The sequence below is a fragment of the Danio rerio genome, chromosome 18 (genome assembly GCF_052040795.2).
Source record: "Danio rerio strain M-AB ecotype USA chromosome 18, GRCz13ab, whole genome shotgun sequence".
Taxonomy (NCBI): Eukaryota; Metazoa; Chordata; class Actinopteri; order Cypriniformes; family Danionidae; genus Danio; species Danio rerio.
In genome coordinates, this window is record NC_141038.1 from 44,042,928 (window position 1) to 44,064,954 (window position 22,027).

Below are 22,027 nucleotides of genomic sequence, written 5' to 3' on the forward strand. Positions count from 1 at the left end.
TTTACTGCTATTTACTCACCCTTAAGTGGATCTAATAAATGAGTTTCTTTGCTCTGTTGAATGCCAAAGATTTTTTTAGAAGTCAAAATTTTTTCCATCGGAAAAACTAAAATTCTTACTTGTTTATTGCATTTTTCAAAACATCTTCTTTTGTGTTTAACAGAAGAAAGAAACTCGCAATGGTTTGAAACAACTATAAAGGGTGAGGATATGACAGGATTTAAATTTTTGGTTGAATTATCCATTTAATAGACGTAAAAAACAGATTGCACAATATAAATCAATATTATTTCATAATAATAATAATAATAAATAATTGGAAAAATCTTACAAATGTTATTTTTAAAACACATTTCTTAGCTTTTAGTTCTTTAAATGCAGAACCACACACGTCAGTTGTTCAGTGCATGGAGCTGGCTGTGTTAAAATGAGGGAAATAACTGGGAATGTCTGTACAAAGTCCTCCGATATATTCAGAAGAAGAAGGAGAAGGCTTTCCTGGGAAAAACTGTCCCGAAGGCGATGTTTTGGAGAGGTAAGATTCCTCCTGCGACCAGGCCGACAGTCCAGCTGTGTGAGGCACCTGATGGGAGTAAAAATAACTGGACTGGTTGGAGAGTAAATTAAAAGAGCAGGGCGCGGACAGAGGCAGAGGCACAGAGGCAGATGTGGAGAAGGAGGAGGAGGAGGAGGTCATCTGCTCGCAGCCCATCCCGTAATAAGTGGCCTCTTGGCTGGACGGGATCAGAAGCCTTTCCGCGGCGGGAGCGACGGAGCTGAAGTGGCGCGCGCTCTGAGAGAGGACAGACGCGGCGTAGTTGCTGTGGTGCGCGGCTGCGGGGCTCGAGTGTCGGTGCTGGAGGGTCACGAACGGCGGGACCGGCCAGTAAAATGAGCCTGCGAACGCCAGTCCAGCGGAGGCGGCGGTGGAGGACAGCCGGGCGCCTCTCTTCATGGCCAGTTTGGCTCTCGACGCGGCGGTGGACCGCCGCCGGAGTTTGCCGGTGGTTCCGCCGATGAAAACATCGTCACTCGACGGGTCCAGCATCCAGTAGTTGCCCTTTCCCGGGTCGTCGTAGTGGCGCGGGACTTTGACGAAGCACTTGTTGAGGCTCAAGTTGTGTCGGATGGAGTTCTGCCAGCCCTGTCTGTTTTCCCGGTAGTACGGAAAGTTGCCCATGATGAACTCGTAGATGCCGTTGAGGGTGAGCCGCCGCTCCGGGCTCTGGCGGATGGCCATCATGATAAGCGCGTTATAACTGAACGGAGGCTTATCGGGTTTACTCTTTTTCTCCGGCACATCTGTTCCCTCACACTTGGGCTCTCCAACTCCGTCTTTTTTCTCGGTTCTGGTCACTAATTCGTTGCGCTCCCGGACAGGTTTGTCTGCAGGCTGATGGCAGCGCGCGGGCGGCTTCGCCGATCGAGAGCGCGGTGCTTCCTGCGCGTCGCTTCTCGCGCGTTCGTGTCGCAGCAGTAAACTGCTGATGCTGAATGACGACTTGTGGAAAAAACTCACGGGGGGCTTTAAGTCCTCCATGTTTAATTCAAACACGCTCCAACAGGACTTAAAAGTTCAAAAGTGGCACCAGAACCCATATAAAGTGCCCTGTCATCCTTCGGAAACGCTTGGTACAAACAAAACAAAGATGCGATAAGTTTCCCGCGCAGCCAATCTCTCTGACTGATCAATGAACTCGAAGGCTCAATTATAACACTTGGAAAGCCGGTGAAACTCAAGCCTCTCACCTGAGACCGCCCTTCTGTTTACACATTCATCTGACTGAGTGCCCGTCAAAAGCGACTGAGGCAAAAAAAAAGACGTTACGCCAAGGAGTTCAGATATATGACAACACTTGGAGATGTGAGTAAACAAACAGCTTAGGGTGGACATGAACTCTAATCTCTGGAGGAATGCCCCTGGCGCCATAGCATAGGGGAGCGTGAGCATTCACCATGCAAAATAACAGACTACACTTTTACATGAAAAGAAAGGCGATGAAACATTTGCTTGAATGTATCCGTTTTCTGTTTGCGCTGTGCTTCATTCTTTGATAAAGGCCTGATACAGGCTATAGCACGTCTGCTTGAAGTTAACGATGTCTATAAATAAGGCCTACGAAGGACTGTAAAAGGAGGTAAGTTTAGTTTTAACATGTTCATATGGATAGGGCTGTAGAGGAGTTGTCGCCTATACAGGCTAAAATTAAACCAGATGACATTCATGAGTTCAATGCAATAAAAAATAAATAAATAAATAAAACCAAGATGTTTTCTTCAAAACTAGTTTGTGTGCTTTAATTTCTGTATTTTCCTATTTTCTGTTGTAGGGCAGTGACCATCCTGCATATTTGGTAAAACTGATGGCTTTTGTCCTGACAAGTAATGTTCAACGTAAGTACAAATAATGGATCTGAAATTTACACAGTTTTTATATAAAATAAATATACAAAATATCTACAAATAAATGGGTTTCAATTAGTACTTTACTTATTATCAAGCACTGCAAAGGCAGCTACACATACATGAAATAAGAGTGTAAATACGAAACAAACTTAAAGCAATTATATTTGTCAAAAATGAATAAATAAGACATATTAGGTAAATGACAAAGTGGAAGAGTTAGTAAATATGTTTAGACAGATGGAAAATCACTGATTGAGTCCCTTATAAGAGGCACTGACACAATTTTAATACAAGTCACTGCGACACAGACATTTTTTTTGTGCAAAAAAAATGATCAATTCAGTCATAAAAGGTTCATGCTGTGAACAAGAGGAATCATCTTCAATAACAACAACAATAATCTTATTTGATAAACATTTTTCTGGACTTTAAATGATAACCTCAGAACTGGTTCCAGTAATATTTCATGACTTTTACACAGCTTTAAAACATAAAAAGAATGAATAGAGAATAAATAAACCTGTCAAACACATTCACACAGTTCTATTTCAAATTTATGCTTGCAAAAGTTCATTGTTTTGCAATCGGTCTCTTAGTTTTGGTAGCACAGAGTATAAATTTTCCCCAGGACAAGCAGTTTTTGCAACGTCTTTATGTCCCAGAAGCACAAAATTGGGTCGCACATGCCCATGAAGCACTCCAATGTGAAGCAGTCTAAGCAGAGCAGACAGCGACGCAGAGCTTGGCAAATCAGCTACAGACAAACAGAAATTATAACACATTTTATACATCATTTGCATTTTATATTTGCTCTCAAATATCCACATTTCTTAAAAAGTACATGGAAATTCTTATGCATGTTGCTTATTATTTCCATTTATGAAACTATTAAACACTGCGACAGTATTATATTTGTAAACACCTCAGAATGAACTAGAAAAATGAATGTGACTTGTGTTCTCACCATTGAAGTTGCCCATGAAGGCGATGCCAACAGAATAAAAGTTGTGTTCTTTAGCATGAGCTCCTACAATCCCCCATCCTCTGCCTTCATACACCGTCCCATCTCCAGATATTAGAAAGCTAAAGAAGTAAGAAGGACAGAGTCAATGTACAGAGTCCACCCTGTTGGGTTAGCTCAATCTAAAATGGACAATAGCTTTAAATTTTTAATTTAAAAGCAATATATATATATATATATATATATATATATATATATATATATATATATATATATATATATATATATATATATATATATATATATTTAAAAAGCACGAATACAATCATGAGTCCATCACAGTCATGAGGATTTACAAAAGCACCTTTTCTATTATAGATTTTATTACAAATGAGAAACAAAATGGTTTTCAAACTGTAATTTGCTTGGTTGTTTTGTTTTATAATTATTTTATTTTGGCTTAATATAATTGCATATTTATTCAATAAAGATCATCATGGCCTATAAATTAGTGATGACGTTTCCATTACTAATGAAGTAAATTCAGGTTCTCTGGATTTAGATTTCAGTAAAATGTTTTTATATTTCGTTTATTTCGTTAAGGTCTGATGTACAATTCAAATTAAATTAAAAAAAATGTAATTTAGAACTTTTTTCTAAAAATTCTATTTTGTCAGATTTACAATTATTTTAATTTTGTCTCTGAATATCAGGTTTATTGGAATAAATATTGCTTTCTCAACTTGTAAAAAGAAAAAAGGTAACTTGTGAATAAACTGAAAAGATGGAATATTTTTAGTAACATATTTTTAAATTTTGAAATAACACAGGCCCGTATGGGGGGCTTCGGGTGGTTCGAAAGACCCACCTCCTCACTGACAAAGTGCAGAATTCGGCCCCTACATGAGCTCTATTGTCCCATTTTTGACTGCTATGCCATCATAAATTGTGAAAATAACTGATAGAAGAAGGCTTTAGGACAAATTTCATTTTTAATTATTCAAATGGCCAAATTCTGACTGAGAAAAGTTAAATAAGCTGTCTAGTTTATTTGCCAAGAATGTTAAGTAGTTTTGTAAGCCAAAACAAGTTTTAACAGATTGCGAATTGTTTTTATATGATGGATGAAAATAAAGTTGAGTTTTAAAAGGTAGTATTTTTTCAATATTTCTTTATTTTTATTCTTTTAAATGCTTATCTCATAACATTATTTATATAAATGAAATAACATATTTTAAATGCACATTTGTAATCAAATATTTTGTGGTAGTATTGTGAGCATTTTGACAAAATTGTAGTAAATATTCTAGTAGCCTACATCAAAAAGTGTAGTTCGACAACATCTGACAAGCTGAACAAGCAAAGATTAGTGCTTAAATATCGCTAAAAGGCAGCATTTAAACCCCATAATTGAATAGAAAATGAAGCAAATAACTGCAAAAAGGTCCCTTTTTGAGAAAAAAAAGAACCATCCCTGCAATACGCTGCATGGCTACAGGCCTGTGTAATACCCCTAAAGTAATAATAGGCTACTTTTAATTTAGTATAGAAGGTCATGATCTGTTTATTGTTTCTAAAAACATTTAAGACAATAGAATACAGCTCACTGATTCTGAATGAAACACAGTTTATCTCATGTTCAGCAACATAATTTACAAGTTAATTAACACTTAAAGTAACCAAGGCTTTAGCCATGCCGTAAACATTTGTATATGTCCTTTAACCATGAGATAAAGTATGGTCAGACGTTAAAAGTAATGTTATCTTCTTACTTGTAACCGATATCGTCGAATCCCCGCTCCTGCATGTGCATGCGCTGAATGTGCGCGAGCTCGGTGACGCTTTCTCGCGGGTGCGCGCAGAACCGGAGCGCGGTGTGGTGAACGATCACTGTGTGCGCGGGACTCTCCATCTGAGTCATTTCCCGAGGCTGCACGGCGTCCCAACCACGACGACTCACTGTATCTATTGAAAAATAACATTAGGATCGCTTGAACTCACTATTGCAAAATAACAATATGATCGCTTAAACTCACTATATCTGTTGCAAAATAACAATATAGGATCACTTAAACTCAATATGTCTATTGCAAAACAACAATCTGATCACTTAAACGTGTCAGAAATCACAAAATCGTTTGTGGAGCGAGTCTCTCTCACCTGCGTTTATGTCCACGGTGTTTGTGTGTCCGTCCATATCAGCGACAAACTTTTCGTTCCCTGTATGCTCCAACATGACTAAACTGACAGGTTTATTAGCTCTGGATGACAGGGAGGGACAACATACGTGAACTTCCGCGTACTTTCCAGTCTCGTGCAGAAATTCAGCTCCTGTGTACAGGAAGATGAAGAAACTGTGCTGCATGGGCTTTTTATAGATGACAAATTGACAATGGAAATGCAAGTGTGGATATTTTACCAGCGTGAAAATAACAGAAGTGACAGACTGGCAGCGTTGCTTAATGCCCAGATATTTTGTTATGGGTTGAAATAATTGCACAATATCTTTGAAGTATACAGTGAGAAAAGTCAAAATTGTTTTTGGGAAAGTCTTGTTGATTAACCATCACCATAGAAACTTGTCTGACTTTCTTTTCCCTCAGAAAACAAAATATGCCTAAGATAATTTACAGGTTTTGTAACCACAGACTGAAAAAAGAGGATGACAATGACGCGCATGAAATACAGTATGAATGAGCATAATGGAAATTTGAAGCATGATGCACATGAAAAGTTGCATGTGGAGAAAAACAGGATTTAAGATGGAATCATTTGTAGATAATCTGAATAATTAAAATTATTTTGTTCACAAAACTGGTAATGCGTTATTATTAATATTAGAGAAAACAATATTAACTAAATATGACTGGCTCAATAAATTACTTAACATTAAATATATTTTAATTTATTGTATCTTTTTGTTGAAATATAATCAATGTTTATTATCAATGAACAAAAGCCATCTTGCCAATTTAACACCCACTCGCCAACTAAACTGAAACTCTCAAAGAATATAGTGCATTAGTGCACCCCCCCCCCCCCCCCCATTTCCCAAACAACTAGATTTTCAAAATTATTAGTATCAGTTCAAACCTTTTAATCTATATGAACCAAGCAACCAACTCAGATACAATGGGGATTACAATATTACAAACATTTGTAATTTGTTCACAGCAAATAACTAAAACAAGATAAACAAAGACTGACTTGACAGCTTTATTAAAAACAGGGTTTCTACAGGTTTCATCAAGTCAAATTTAAGACTTTTTAAGACCTTTTAAAGACGATTTTATAACCATAAATGGATTTTCAGACTAAGCAAGGCTAAATGCTAAAGATTTTTTTTAATGGTCAAGATAAAACCTTAAAAAAGCATTGAAAACAAATGTTATTGTAATAAAGATAATTAATTCATATTAATAAGTAGAGTTAATAAATAAATGCATCTTAAAACTTATTGAAGTATTGTTAGAGATTGGATGGCTGGATTGGGTATAGCTTTACATGGATATGAGAAAATTAAGACCCATTTAAAATGATTTAAGACCTACAACAAAATATTTTAGTGGATTTCAGACTTTTTAAGGCCTAAAATTTGTTTTTTTAAATTTAGGACATTTTAAGACTCCTCAGACACCCTGTAAAAAGCTGCACTCTCAGAAATAAAAGTACAGGAGCTGTCAATGAGGCAGTCCACAGTGGCAACCTAAAGGTGCATATTAGTTCCCAAATGTACCTAAAAAGTATCTTTGAGGTGCCATTATGGACCCTTCAGATACAAATACACTCTAAAAAAAAAATTCCGTAAAAAAACGGGAAAATGTACTGGAAGCTCATTACACAAATATTTTACCGTAAATTAAAAACAGAAAACTTCTGTTAATTGACAGTGTGTCCACAGTAAAAAACTAAAATATATCCGTTTTTTGACTGTTAAATTACATTAAAAAAAACTAAATATTTTAAATTAATTTAAGGTTTTTATATAATAAAAATGGTTATTTTTCTGTTTTTTTAAGGGTAAACCAACAGTAAAAAAATTGACATTTTCTGTGTTTTTAATAGTATGCCTCCAGTAAAAAAATGGTTAGATTCTGTGTTTTAATGGTGTATCTACAGTAAAAAAAAATTGACATTTTCTGTATTTTAATAGTATATAGTAATAGTACTGCCCCAGTACCTTTATTTCTGAGTGTATAATAGAACAAACTACAATCCAGTGAATCATTGCGAGTGACATACAAATTTAGAGTTTGAGTAAAAATGTCTTCTTTTTTTTTTTGGTTTTGTAAATATGCCTGATAACATTTCTTCCTAATTAAATAGTCATTTTATAGCACTGAACATTACAAACTGTCAGAAAGACAAATGGTTTTATTTGTGATTGAAAAATCAAGGGGAGACCACCAAATACTGACTTTATAGATTTTTTTGAAGTGAAAACATAGATATTGTGTTGTTCAATATTTATTAATATTTCCACAATTAAAATTGCACATATTCATCATACTACTTAGCATTAATTCATCTTGAATTGTACACACCTACTGTACATATAGGTTTGTAATTATGTTCATATCTATCTGCACACTTCTGATTATAAAAAGCAACCTGTACAATGTTCAGAGCTTTACAAATACAAAACTATTGTAAATCTCTGATCATAGTTATAACCTGTATATAATGTTCATAGCACATCCATCTGTAAATATCACCAGATTTTCTATAATTGTACTTTATAACTTATATCCTGCACTTGCTGCTATTGCCCTCCTGATTAGACCTAAAACTACATTTCGCTCCCTTGTACTTGTACATGTGTAATGCCAATAAAGTTAAATTTAATCATCTAATCTAAAACAGTTGCGCTGCAGAAAATAAATCAAGAGCATATCAAGGTTTACATGCAAACCAACAAAACGCTTGAAAACTGCTGTGAAATATCATATATGAGCAGAGGGAGAGATTTGACCTGTTAGCAAAATACAACCTGTAATCACTCAAATCCACTTCAGGTTTCTCAATTTTACTCCCCTGAGACAAATAAGAGAAGACTCTATACTTCGGCTGCACTTGGGGAAAAAATATCTAACTGCATTTTTTAATGAGATTATAAAATTTTCAATCATGATTTTAAGAATAATCTCCATATTTTCTGGAAAGTATGTCATTTTCTGTACACATGACCATAAAAATAATACCAATAGCTATAAAGCATAAAGTTTGTAAGAAGCCTAATTGAATGCCTTCATGCTCTGAAATCACATATTCAGATTTTTGTGTGTAAATCAACAATGCCATGGTTCAACCTGAAACCTGCTTCATGTATTATTAGTCAATTTAAATCACAGCCTATGTAATCTCATTCTTGCACAAAAGCCTATCACAATCTTGAATTATACATGTAGCCCTAAAGCAACCTAGCAGAAAACAATGACTAACCTTAAAGGTACAGATTACCAAAATATGAAAATTTACTGGTGGTTCCAAACCTTTGGAGTTTCTTTATTTTGTTAAACACAAAATAAAATATTTTAAAGCTGAAATCCTACAACCACTGACTTATACTATAACAAATACTATAGAAGCCAAGGCTTTTAACATTCTTCAAAATATCTTCTTTTAAAAGTCTGAACAATCCCTTTTGTTACAAACTGTCTGGCTTTAGACAGTCTGCAACATAATCAAGAGTTGATAAACGATTTATTAAATGAATTTAAACAAGATCAAATGCAAAATAAATGACCTTTTAAACAAGTAAGAAAATTTGGTCCTGGAGATCGATCAGGCAGCCCAAATCAAGCCAACAACGCAAGCATCTCTCGAGGGAACAAATGAGGAACCCTTTTATCATGCTCTCTCAGAAATAAAGGTATGTGAGAGGTCACTGCGGTGGTACCTTTTCAAAAGGTACACATTTGTGCTTAAAGGGTCCATATTGGTACCTGAAAAGTTTATATTAGTACCTACACATTGTAAGAGGAACACTTTTGTACTTTTTAGGTACTAATATGTATTTTTGAGGTATTAATATGGATAAAAATTTATACCTTTTGAAAAGGTACCACCCCAGTGACAGCTCGCGTAACTTTATTTCTGAGAGTGTGCGCTCATCACCGGCAACGCAGTACACCTGTGATGAACTCCAACCTGAGCACGTAAGGGAACAAGTGACCTCAAAACAATAGCGCCATCTAGTGGACATCCAAACACCAGAAAAAAAAACACTTTAATCCAAAGCCTAAAATCTCAAAAGCAGACTATTTTAAAATGAAAACTCGACTTTCTTTTACTTTTTGTAATCTTTTATTACAAACATCTTTAAAAAAATACAGAAGAAATAAAATGAAAAACTATTAACACTTCTCTGGAGTCTCTGGATGTGGGCTGGTGTTTGTTTCTCAAAATTAATTATAAACTCCAGTTTAGTCTCAAATTCTCCAGCGATCTACAGTCAGGTCACTGACAAGATACACCCACTGGACAACAACACATGTCCTCTAAACTGACAAACAATGGACCGCGGACTCCAGAACACCTCATTTTTCATCATTTATGAACTCATCCTCCTCATTCTGTCCATCTGTGGCCACAGTGTGGGGCAGTGCAGACATAGTAGAGCCTCATGGCATCCTGCATTCAGAAAACAGAAATACTGTAATTACTGCAGTAATTAAAATCACATGTAGGACTTAAACGTATTTAAGTTTCTTCTCATCAGTGTCAGTATATTGCGCACAACTTCCTTGGTTTGAAATGAAGCACAGAAGATGTACTACGTTAAAGGCATGACTCATGAATGTGAGCTCTATACTGACACAGAGGAGAAGAAACTGTTAAATAAAAGTCGTTATTTTTATTTTAAGTGCGCACAAAAGTATTCTCATAGCTGGATCATATTTCGATTGAACTACTGAAGGTATATGATCTCTTTTGAGGATGTTTTTTTGGAATTTGTCTGTATATTTGAAAACCTTGCCATCTATGGAGGATGAGGGAGCTCTCACCTGAAATATCTTAAGCTTTGCTCCAAAGATGAACAAAGATCTTATGGGTTTGGAACGACCCAAGGGTGAGTAATTAATAACAATTAACATTTTGGGTAAACTAACCCTTTAATTGCAGAAACTACAAAATGCAGGGAATCTGCTATTACACAATTTTGATGCAAGTAACATAAAACATGTAAAGTTAGAGGAAACATCTGTTCATCAAACAGTAATAAAGAAAACAGAAGTAGATTGTGAGTCTTCACCTCAGCCTTCATGCTGTGAGACTGGAAGAACACCGCCTCCTTGTGGCCACATCTGAAAAACACAGATTCATTAGAAAAAAATCAGCTTTAGTGAAAGTTTATGGCAGATGCAGGAATATCATTATCAATAAACGTCTATGTCAAGACACGTTTGGAACGCACTTTGGGCACGGGTGGTCCTCTGTTCGAGGCAGTGTTGGATCCTGAGCCACATCTGCAATAATCTGAGTGAGTTCACTGGGAGAGAAGAGAGAAGTTAGAGCAGTCTAGAAAATATACATGCAAGAAACTCTTCAAACAACAAACATCATATAATATCTGACTCTAGTCAGAGTTCAGTGTTGTAGGAGATATTTTCAGCTTAAATAGTTTTTTTGTAACTAACCCTTTATTCTTTAGTGAGATAGGGATTGGTAAATTACATTGATAACCAATATGGTTTGTTGCTTTTGATACGAAAAAAATACACCCTCAGATTTCAAATGCTGTCCACTATATTCTACAAGGGAAATTATGGAACAAAATCAATGCCAAAAGTATTTAATTAAAAAGCTTGTTGAATAGCACAAACTGAAAAAATAATAAACAGAATAAACAAGTGCTTGGATTCTAATGATGTGAACTGCCAGGGTTTGTATCTTTAGGTCCTGATATTTAACATATCTGTTTATTTAAGCTGTGAATATTTCAACTAAAAACATTTAAAACACTTTTTTATACTTATAAGTGTATTTATTCATATTCAATTAGCAAAATTCACCTACAAAATATTCAATACTGTTTAAAAATAAGACATATAATATTCAAAATATTTAATACTGTCTAAAAATAAGACATAATGTTCAATACTGTTTAAAAATAAGACATAATATTCAATACTGTTTAAAAATAAGACGTATAATATTTAAAATATTCAATACGATTTAAAAATAAGACATAATATTTAATACTGTTTAAAAATAAGACGTATAATATTCAAAATATTCAATATATGCTTTCCCGGATGTAACGTCGGATCTTAACAGTCAAATTTGAACCACTGAATCTATGGAAGCGAATTTTGAATTGAAATAAAATGAACTGAAAACAGCCTTCTGAATATTAGACATCACATTTGTAAACAGTATTGAATATTTTGTAAGTGAAATCTGGAAATTGGATATGAATTCAATGAAAAGTGCAACAACTGTGTCTCTAAGCATTACTAACCATGCCTCTGATGCGACCGAAAACTGTCACCAGTATAAAACAAAGCTTACATTGATAGACTGGCATTTAGACCATTACCTTAATCTAGTGAATCACCATCTCTGAATAATTCATAAAGCAAGACACTCACTCAACCTCATGGGTGATTTTGTTCACATAGATGCAGCTGTTGTCAGCTTCCTGCTGATAGTCACAGTTTCTGCACTGAAATACAAGATACCAATGAAGATTCTGTCATGTAAGATCTTCCCATTTCAAACACTGTTAAACCACAATCGTCAGCATCTTTAAAGGAATAGTTCACCTAAATATGAAAGGTCTTTCATCATTTACTCAGCTGGTGAGAGTTTCATCTTCTTTATTGAATGCAAAAGGAGATATTCTGAAGCATGTTGGAAACCGGTAGCCACTGATCATGGTATTTGTTTTTCTTCCTACTATGAAAGTCATCAACATATTTTTAATAATTCTTCTTTTGTCTTCAACTTCAAACTCGTAACGGTTTGAAAGGGTCAGTAAATAGAGTAAATGGTGATTTTAATGGAGGTAAAGTTGGCTTTGAATTCACACTTTAAGACCTTCACCTTATTTTTTTATCATTTCAGAAAAGTGTTCTTTGCTAATTCCAAATAGGGAAATCATATTAGCAGTCAATGACTATCAAAGTACAACACTGTTCAGTCAATTAAATAGTGCTAATGTTGTTTTGAAGTCATGCTGAGTTATATGGATATGCGATTTCAGACCGAATATTCAGTCAGAGGTTGTCACCATTTAAAAATAAACGATTGTGCGAATATAAAACCAACTTTACCTCAATGTTTTAAATGGCGTCAATTTTCATTTCTAAGTGAACTATGCCTTTGATTAACAGGTTCATTTCTGTTTATTTATAACCATATGCATGTTTCTGCATCAAGAATTAAATATAACGTTAGTCATTCATTGTAAATGCTTCAACATTTACGAATAAATAATTCACATAATCAACATTAACATAATAACAGCTGACTTACAGCATAGAGCAGGATGCGGTTTTCTTTATCTTCTTTGGGATACAGCATGTTATTACTGGGAAGAGAGAGATAATGACATCAAAACAAACATCACATCAGAATCATACTTGCTCTCAGCACCAAACTCATTTCAACTCACCATTCCTGACAGAACCTGATGCCCACGAAACCAGGTTCATAGTTTCCTCCCTCCAGATCCATGATTTGGTTGCTGAAACTTTGTAATAAAAGCTTAAGAGCTGACAACGAGGATTAATCCGTCTCTACTCCGTTGAAATGACTGGCAATAGTGTGTGCGCATGCGCGGTCTCTGTAAATGCTGCGCAGAAAATTCACAGCGCCTCTCAGTGGCGGAGGTAAAAAACTTTTGTTCATTCGTTCATTCCTATATTTATCTTCCTTCAGCTAAGCTAGTCCTTAAACTTCTAGTAGTATCTGGATGCAGTCTTTATGATGCAAGCTTAGATTGCATCACTCAACGATGCAGTGTCAGACACAATACACGGAGTAACGTCCTAGTGACTGGTAGGGTTAGGGGTGGGGTTAGGTGATAAAAAGCATTGGATGCAGCTCATTGCACTGCACCAGGTCTGCATCCAGACCCCTCTTGAGGTCGCCACAGCAGAATGAACCGCCAACTTATCCAGCATATGTTTTACACAGCAGATGTCCTTCCAGCTGCAACCCAGAACTGGAAAACACCCATACACATGCACACACTTATACACTAAAAGCACTACATTAAGTTACACTACAATACAATACAATAGCACAACATTCATATGAATTTGAATTATAAAATCATTTCAGTTCATGTGAATCTTACAGCTGACACTTCATTCATTATTCTCTATTTAGACTATAGTCAACTTTAGAATGATGGATGTTAAACAATAAACCTTAATGACCTCCTGGAGTTACATGCAGTTTCTTACTATAAACAACTGCAACCACAGCAAACAGAGAATAATTATTACAACGTACAAATGCATAGATTTAATTCGCATAGACTCCCAAATTACTTTTTTGTGTTCACAGAAAAAGTTTGTTTTAATATTACTGACATATAATTAATTAATTTATATAATAATATATAATATATTTTGTGTTAATTAATTAATTTATGTTAGAAAGGAAGAAATAGAGCAGCATGGTGACTCAGTGGAGAGCACAATCGCCTCACAGGCAAAAGGTCACTGGTTTGAGCCTCGGCTGTGTCAGTTGGCATTTCTGTGTGGAGTTTGCATGTTCTTCCCATGTTGGTGGGGGTTTCCTCTGGGTGTACTGGTTTCCCCTACAGTCTAAAACCCTGCGTTACAGGTGAATTGTGTAGGCTAAATTGTCTGTAGTGTAATACTAATACTGTAATAATGTAGTGTAATACAAATACTACTGATATATATTCAATTTCTTGTAAGATTAGTCCCTTTATTAATCCGGGGTCACCACAGCCAACCGCCAACTTATCCAGCAAGTTTTTTTTTTTTTTTTTTTTACGCAGCGGATGCTCTTCCAGCCGCAACCCATCTCTAGGAAACATCCACACAGACATTCACACACACACTTATACACTACGGACATATTAGCCTACCCAATTCACCTGTATTGCATGTTTTTGGACTGTGGGGGAAACCGGAGCACCCGGAGGAAACCCATGCGAAGGCAGGTAGAACATGCAAACTCCACACAGAAACGCTAACTGACCCGAGGTTCGAACCAGCGATCTTCTTGCTGTGAGGCGACAGCACTACCTACTGCGCCACTGCCTCGTCCACTACTGATATATAATTATTATATTTAATTTACATTATAATATACATTGTAAATGGGCTAATAATTCTGACTTTAACTGTATAAAATGGGGATACTCATCCCGAGGTCCTCAGATTATGCGGAGTCACTGATTGGATCCAAGACCAGCGACGAGATGATCCCAAGGATTCCATATCCGGGACCAGGCCATATCCTGAGCTGCCGCTGCGCTGATGGTCGTGGGTTGTGGAGAACATGTGTCTGATTCCAGCGACGCTCCAGGGACAGACGAGTCTTCGCTGAGGCCATCTTCCAGCCTCCACCACGGCGACTGAAGCTCTGCACAAGACTTTTGGCCAGCGGAGAAATTAAAATGGTCGTGCCCAACTGAGTCTGGTTCTCTCAAGGTTTTTTTTCTTCACTCCCATCAGGTGAAGTTTTTTTTCCCTCTCCGCTGTCGCCACTGCCTCGCATGGTTCAGGATTGGTAGAGCAACACATCGATGAATTTGCTCTTCAGTGTTTGAACTCTCAGTAATGATTAAATCACACTGAACTGAGCTAAACTGAACTGAACTTAAACACTAAAAACTGAACTACACTGTTCCAGTTACTATGACCATTTATGTGAAGCTGCTTTGACACAATCTATATATAATATATATATATATATATATATATATATATATATATATATATATATATATATATATATATATATATATATAGTGTTAAATAATTAATTAATAAATTTATGTTAAGTAAAAAAGTAATCTAATGTCTAAATTCGCTCCAAAAATGTAAAGTTAAAAATATAAATTAAAAATTATGTTAAAATAAAATTAATTACAGTAATTCACTCAGATTAATGAATCCCAAATAAATAATTCACGATTACAATTAAAAAGCTTAAACAACCAAATCTAAATATTTAATTTGTTCATGTCCATGTTAATGTGACCATTAATACACATCAGAGAACTTTCACCATATGAATGTATTACATTTTTTCATCTTGCAAAAAAGAAGCTAATTTCTGCATCACACAAACAAACAACATCATTACTATACCTCAAAAATGGCGCTGATACTGTCAGTGTTTTCCAGGTTTTAAATATGTTTTGTCAGATAAAATTTAGATTTAAACTTACAAGAGAAAACAGTACAATTAGAGTGAATTGACATAATAATTTACTGCCATCGTAAAATATGTAATCCATAAAAAGTAACTGTAATCTGATTATGAGCATGGTAAAATGTAACTAATTACTACATTTAGTTACAATCTGATTACATAATCCAGATTAGCTGTCAATTACCCTGCTTTTAATATTTTATTTTTTATTACAATACGACATTTACATCCATATAATCAGACATTTATTATTAATTGTACATAAATTGTACAATATTAATGAGTCAAAGGTCAATCGTGTTTCAATTCATACGATTTTAAGGCAAGACACTATCAACACCCACATAGCAAAATTTCTCTTGCCCAGCTCTGGCACAGACAATCAGCACAGACACAATGCTTAACCCACAGGCCACAGTGAATTACGGTACATGATTGGACCAAGTCTGGCTTCCATACAAGGGCCAAATATGGATCAGCCAAGTTAATAACACATAACTGGGCCTGAACTGCATGGATCAGATACGTTGGTGTGTCATGACTGCAATGATTTTGATTTCGCATTTCGCTTTATGTCTGTCCTTTTTCTCGGTGACCCGTTAGGTAGAATTTTTTTCTTTACTCAAAAATAATTTAAAAGTATTTTAAAAGTGGGTCAAAATAGGCCAAATTTACGTGTCCCACATATAATATCTGGTCCAAATCCTACATTTGATATCTGCCCCAAGTCTTGTGTCCTGCCTTAAAGACATGGTGGCACTTCAGCCATACCCTTTGGCCCACATGCTGTTCGCCAGTGCTGGACGAATGCCTACTATGCTTTATGCCAAATCTGCGCCTGAATTATTTGCTAACTGGGCATTCTCAATCCACAGAAATTAGTGACAAACATTTATGACCACAAGGTGGAGACAAAGTCAATTTGACCGGAAAACATATTCAAAAATCTGCTCTCCAGATGGTGGACAGAGTCTCTCCACACACAGAAACAAATACATGCAAACTGCCTTCCACAATAATCTGCACGACTTAATCAAATTAATGTATCAAACTGTTAAGAGAAACACATAGACGCACTCTCATTCCATCAGTAAAGACATACTAGAAAAAGGGAGAAGCACTTGAAAAGAACAAACATCCAATCGCTATTTCTGGAGTGCCATCACATAAATGGGACCCAGAACCCCTGCTGGTGCAGCGCGTGTTGTGAGCTCACATTTGGTGCACGGCTGTTGTCCAACACAGTTCAGACCACATGAAAAAGAAGGATTTATTTTTTTAAAAACTATGGTGACAAGCTGAAAACAAGGAAAGAAAGTCCAAAACATCCATGAGCAAACCAGTGATGTCCTTTCAGTATCTTCCAAACATGTAGAACTATTTCATTTTTCCCTTTAGGAGAGATAAAGACACATGACTGCAAAAATTCATTTGTTAGGAATTGTAAACATTACAAAACATTATGACATTTTAAAAAAAATTGGTTTTACAAACATTATAAATGCGCACTGTATAAAAAAAGATCTTGTCCTGGCAGAAAATTACAACATATTCTGTATATACATACCGTGAGAAAATAAGTAATGAACAAGTCACGTTTTTTTCTTGGGAATAATATTTCTAAAGGAGCTGCTGACATGGAATAAAACCAGATATTAAAATAAAATATCTTCTGAGAAATTCTGAGAAACTTTAAAATAAAATAAAAAAAATTAATAAATAAAAATCTGAAAAATGAGTTGTCTGTAATAACAATGAAACGACAGAAGGAGAAAGCACTGAACTACTGAAAATTATTTATAAAAGGTGATGTATTTTTTGGTAACGGCAGCTTAAAGTTGCCTCTCATATGGAGAATGAAGTCACATGAATTGCTCTGGTGTGATTTTTTTTTCTCAGACTTCAACAGAGTAAAACATTCTTGATGGTTCTGTGGGTCTCGTCTATCAAATCTGATCTTTTTTTTGTATTCTCTATTGGATTCAGGTCAGGTGATTGGCTGGGCCATTCTACAGCTTGATTTTTATTTTCTCTGAAAGCATTTAAGTGTTTCCTTGGCTGTGTTTTGGATCATTTCTAGCAGGCACACAACATCATAAGACATATTAGGTTAGATTTAGGTCGTGACGCCAAGTGACCAAAATTCAATGTCTAGCCATCAGGACAACGTTATTCTGACATCCAATAATGACGTCAAATTACATTGATATCTTGTTGGTTTTAGGTTGTGTTGGAAAGTGACCAAAATCCAATGTCTGATAGATGTCATAGTGGTAACGTCCTCACAACGTCAAGGTTTAACATGAGTAAACGACATTTGGTTGATTAGACATTGGACAATGATGTCGCCCTGACGTTGGGTTCTGACTTCAACCTGATTTTCATTTCCAAACAAAATCCAACGTCCCCACAACGTTGGGGTACATTGGGGCACAACGTCAATATGACGTCATGTTGACCTCCTGTGCCTGCAGAGTTGTCTTGCTGAAATGTCCACCCTGGTTTTATCCTCATCATGAGTCCATGTTAGACTGAGAAGCAGCTAACATTATATTACAATGAGGAAGGACAGAGGGTTGCTGAATAACTACTGATGTCAGCTGCTGTCTGGACTTTCACTGCTTTTCTACGCTTCCCTTTCTTCATGTGTACAATACTTTTCCCTTGTGTGATTGCATTTTATTACACATAACTTCATTTGTAAACCAATTAGTTTTGTTTTCTTTGCATATATGAATTTCTTTAGTTGATACCAACATCTGGTGAACATTTCAAGTCAAGGGTACCTTTAGAAATATGTTTTCTGAGAAAAATGGTGACATGTTCAATACTTTTTCCCCGCTGTATGTGTAACGGTACATGTGTTAGTCCTGAAGCATCACAGTATGGGGGTGAAGGGTCAGTTCATGCTGTCCCATGGCAAATACAGTGCCCAGAAGTTCTGCCATGTTGCCATTGATAACTTGCTAAACAGAAGCTTGCAATACTAGTCCCGCACATCTATCAATCGCATTTACATGGAAAAACTATGGAAATATAATCTTGTGTGCATGTGCTTGTGTGCATGTGAGTTCTTTCTCTACACTGACAAGCCTAATTAGTTGACTGAACTAAATGAATTGAGTAAACTCGTTGCCTCAATTTAATTGAGTAATGGAGTCTCCCAAAACTTGCATATTTAAGTTTATTTAACTTGCCGGTTTTGTAGACTATGCTTACATTTTTCAGTTCACCAAATTTACTAATAGTTTCTTTGTATATATATTTTATTTCTTAGATGGAAAATATGCTGATTTAAAGAACAATGTACCCAAAATAAAGTTAAGAAATCTCAATATCTTTGAAACTTCTTTCAAAACAAAACAAAAGTCTTAAGGTCGTTTCCTTAAGTTAAGCGTAAAATAATAATAATAATAATAATAAAACCTGGTCCCTGATTCGGAGTAAAAAAAAAAAACCTTGAGCGCGTTGACATATGTTGATCTTTTTTTGCGTTGATTTAACAACTTACAGATAATTGAGGAATGGAACTTCATAATGATGGTATCCAAAATGTCAAATCTTATTCAGACAGCATACCAATACATTTAACAAACATTCAGTTATCCGGACAATAAGGAAGTCCTTAGGCGAAGCTTAAAACGCAAGGTTTCCCAACTAGGACTTCACAATACAAACAGTTTTTTTTATACATTCTAGGTGTCTGACCACTGACCAGCGCCCTCTAGTGCCCTGTAGTTCCATTAGAGCAGCATTTTTATTTCCAATATTCCATGGATAACAAAACATGACAGACATTTCATTCTGTTATAATATATAACAGAGAATAAGAGATATAAAAATGCCTTAGTGCTCCCACCAGTGCCGTTATACAGCCATATCGCACTGCTACACGTGCGTATATAAAACAAAATCAAACTTGGAGAGTCTCAAAAATCCTTTTGTATGAGGAACTACTTCTCTTCGAGTTGGATTCAAATCATAAGCTGACAGTTAAACAGCTGAGCGTGCATCTTTTAAACTTTAGATCTGTAGTGTTTGCTTTTTGCTGGCTGTATGTGGGCGGAGTAATACACAAAGGGCAAAGAGGCTGTATGGGTGCTGATATTACTTAAATGTATCACAGCTATCAGCCAATCACATCCGAGACCCAGAGAGAACTGTTGTATAAATATAAACTAAAAAAATAAATAAAACCTGGGCAATTTATACTTCAGTTTAAAAAGACTTTTAGGGTAAGGTTTAGGTTTGATATAGATTATATTTGGATTACTCCAATTTTCAGATAGCCTCCCACACCTCCGCTTCACCTATGTATAGATCTGCTATGTGGGATTTACATATGTTAAGTTTGCAGCAGCAAATTTATATTCAGTGTTATATTTTCAGACAGCATGTTCGTGAATATACTGGAGAAGCAAATCTCAGCTTACTCAGCACTGCCAAGACCAAACACATCAATATTATCATATACATATTCATTACTATACTAAATCTCTTATAGAGCAGTCATAACAAAGATAAACATAAAGCACATTTATTTAGTTCTGTAATTTTATTAAATGTACTGCCAATCAATCAACCAATCAATCAACCAATCAATCAATCAATCAATCAATCAATCAATCAATCAATCAATCAATCAATCAATCAATCAATCAATCAATCAATCAATCAATCAATCAATCAATCAATTGATCGATCTAGAATTTTTAAATAGAGACACTGAGTTCCTCAGTGTTTATTTCTAATGGAATATGTTGTTCTGGTGAATTTTTGTCAGGACATGATCCATTTGATCCACTGATCTGTCCAAACTTGACACTGCAGTATGTTACATAATCATAAACTCTTATACTACACCTTTGCTCTTCTTTTCTTTTTCCCAGATTTCAGCTCCTTTGCACTTCTCAAAATGGCACCGAATGTTTCCGTGGACATGCGTGTTGAAACTTCAATTTTAATTGAAGGTAATTTTGCTGTAAAATAAGATTAAAAACAAATTACATCCTCATTTCAATGAAGTATATATCTAACCACACATCACAATGAATTTTACCTGTGAAACTCTAATACTGCGATACTTAAATCATTAACCAACACTTATGTAATTCATAGGCACTTTATTTAGGAGATTCTGATCTTTTGCAAACAACAAAAGTATGTTTCTAACACTGGTGTGATAAATCTTCCCAGCAACCATTTTTTGTTTTTAAAAGACATCTAACAGATGTGTAATGGACATCTAAACATAGTCATCTTGCCTAAAATTAGACTAAATTTGGGCTGTCAGTGAAAATCTAATAGACGTCTAAGAATAGGCCAAAACTAGACTACAGAGGTGAATGACACCTAGTTTTGGGCTATTCTTAGATGTCTATTAGATTTTCACTGACAGCTGAAGTTTAGCCTTGTTTTAGGCGAGCTGTCTATGTTTAGATGTCTATTAGACGTTTATTTAACACAAAATTATTGGCTAGGTTCTAAAGCTGTAAAAGCCATAGTTTGTGTGAGTTAGAATAACTCTGACTTGTCATGATGCTTTCAAACTGTTGATTTTTTGTGGATCTGACTGCTTCCATTTGTTAGTACAATTTGTGAGTCAGTTTGGATAAAAAATCATTTGAGAATTGAATAAGAGTGTTTTAATGTCTTATATTACATTAAATACATTTTTATTAATAATCAGAGCATGATCAAATCTTCTTTAATCACATTAGGATGAGAAATTTTCCTTTCGAGGATGAACTAATCATATAAGTTGAGCTGGTGAATGGTGCATCAGTAACTTTACACTTCATGTGTGTGAAACCACAAATCTGTGCGTGAGGTCAGTGTTGCCATGTTCCATCAAAAATTTCCATCACATTAACTTTCACACCTGCTTGTCTCTCTCTCAGGGCCTCTGAAATCATTTTCCCACCGTCCTCTCCGATGTGATTCTCACCAAGGTCCAGTTCGGTCAGCTGACTGGAGAATTTTACCAGACTGAAAGACATTTATAGATGCATACAGTAGAATTAAACAGCTCGTACAGTATATGTAGTTTATGTCTTGTTCTCCCCAAGAGCATTACTTGATGGATTAGGATGAACAATTAAGACATATGGTAAAACATTTCCCACTGTGGCTAAAACACACTAATATCAAGCGTCTAAAAAGACTATTAACAAAAACTTGTTGAGAAACAGTAAAAGCTGTAAACAATTGCAATAGGATGTTGTTTTTATCAGTGACGTTTACATGGACATCAGTAATCGACTTATTTGCCTTAATCTGAATAAAACAATAATA

General features: G+C 35.5%; 5 protein-coding genes across 7 annotated transcripts in view; all 5 read right to left on the reverse strand.

Annotated features, from left to right (window-relative positions):
* Nucleotides 1-400: 400 nt before the first annotated feature.
* On the reverse strand, nucleotides 401-1,540 carry foxg1c (forkhead box G1c). The gene is given in 1 exon segment (NM_001045215.2): nucleotides 401-1,540. A coding segment is annotated over 1 exon segment (1,140 nt).
* Nucleotides 1,541-2,468: 928 nt separating this feature from the next.
* On the reverse strand, nucleotides 2,469-5,732 carry pglyrp5 (peptidoglycan recognition protein 5). Its single transcript, NM_001044321.1, is given in 4 exon segments — nucleotides 2,469-3,160; nucleotides 3,371-3,489; nucleotides 5,140-5,332; nucleotides 5,528-5,732. Coding segments are annotated over 4 exon segments (717 nt in total). The 3' UTR covers nucleotides 2,469-2,960.
* Nucleotides 5,733-9,654: 3,922 nt separating this feature from the next.
* Nucleotides 9,655-13,156, reverse strand: polr2i (RNA polymerase II subunit I). Its single transcript, NM_001006013.3, has 6 exons — nucleotides 12,987-13,156; nucleotides 12,848-12,902; nucleotides 11,962-12,035; nucleotides 10,785-10,859; nucleotides 10,623-10,674; nucleotides 9,655-10,000 (listed from the first exon to the last, which is right to left on the reverse strand). The coding sequence occupies exons 1-6, from the start codon at nucleotides 13,046-13,048 to the stop codon at nucleotides 9,938-9,940; spliced, it is 381 nt and encodes a 126-aa protein (NP_001006013.2). The 5' UTR covers nucleotides 13,049-13,156; the 3' UTR covers nucleotides 9,655-9,937.
* A 997-nt stretch (nucleotides 13,157-14,153) lies between these two features.
* Nucleotides 14,154-22,027, reverse strand: part of grk7b (G protein-coupled receptor kinase 7b) — an 845,646-nt gene continuing 837,772 nt past the window's right edge. The window contains exon 4 of the transcript XR_015514206.1: nucleotides 14,154-14,621. The gene's annotated coding sequence lies outside the window, so the exon portion shown is untranslated. The remainder of the gene's footprint in view (nucleotides 14,622-22,027) is intronic.
* LOC101886500 (uncharacterized) overlaps nucleotides 16,990-22,027 on the reverse strand; it is a 52,451-nt gene continuing 47,413 nt past the window's right edge. For 2 of the 3 annotated variants that reach the window (XM_087293390.1, XM_087293388.1), the window contains 3 exons: nucleotides 21,615-21,721; nucleotides 20,597-20,712; nucleotides 16,990-17,125 (listed from right to left, as the gene is read on the reverse strand). In XM_087293390.1, coding sequence (XP_087149516.1) covers nucleotides 17,111-17,125; nucleotides 20,597-20,712; nucleotides 21,615-21,721 — 238 coding nt within the window. In that variant the 3' untranslated portion in view covers nucleotides 16,990-17,110. Of the gene's footprint in view, nucleotides 17,908-18,686; nucleotides 20,713-21,614; nucleotides 21,722-22,027 lie in introns of all 3 variants that reach the window. The other variant, XR_015515225.1, reaches the window with a different exon arrangement.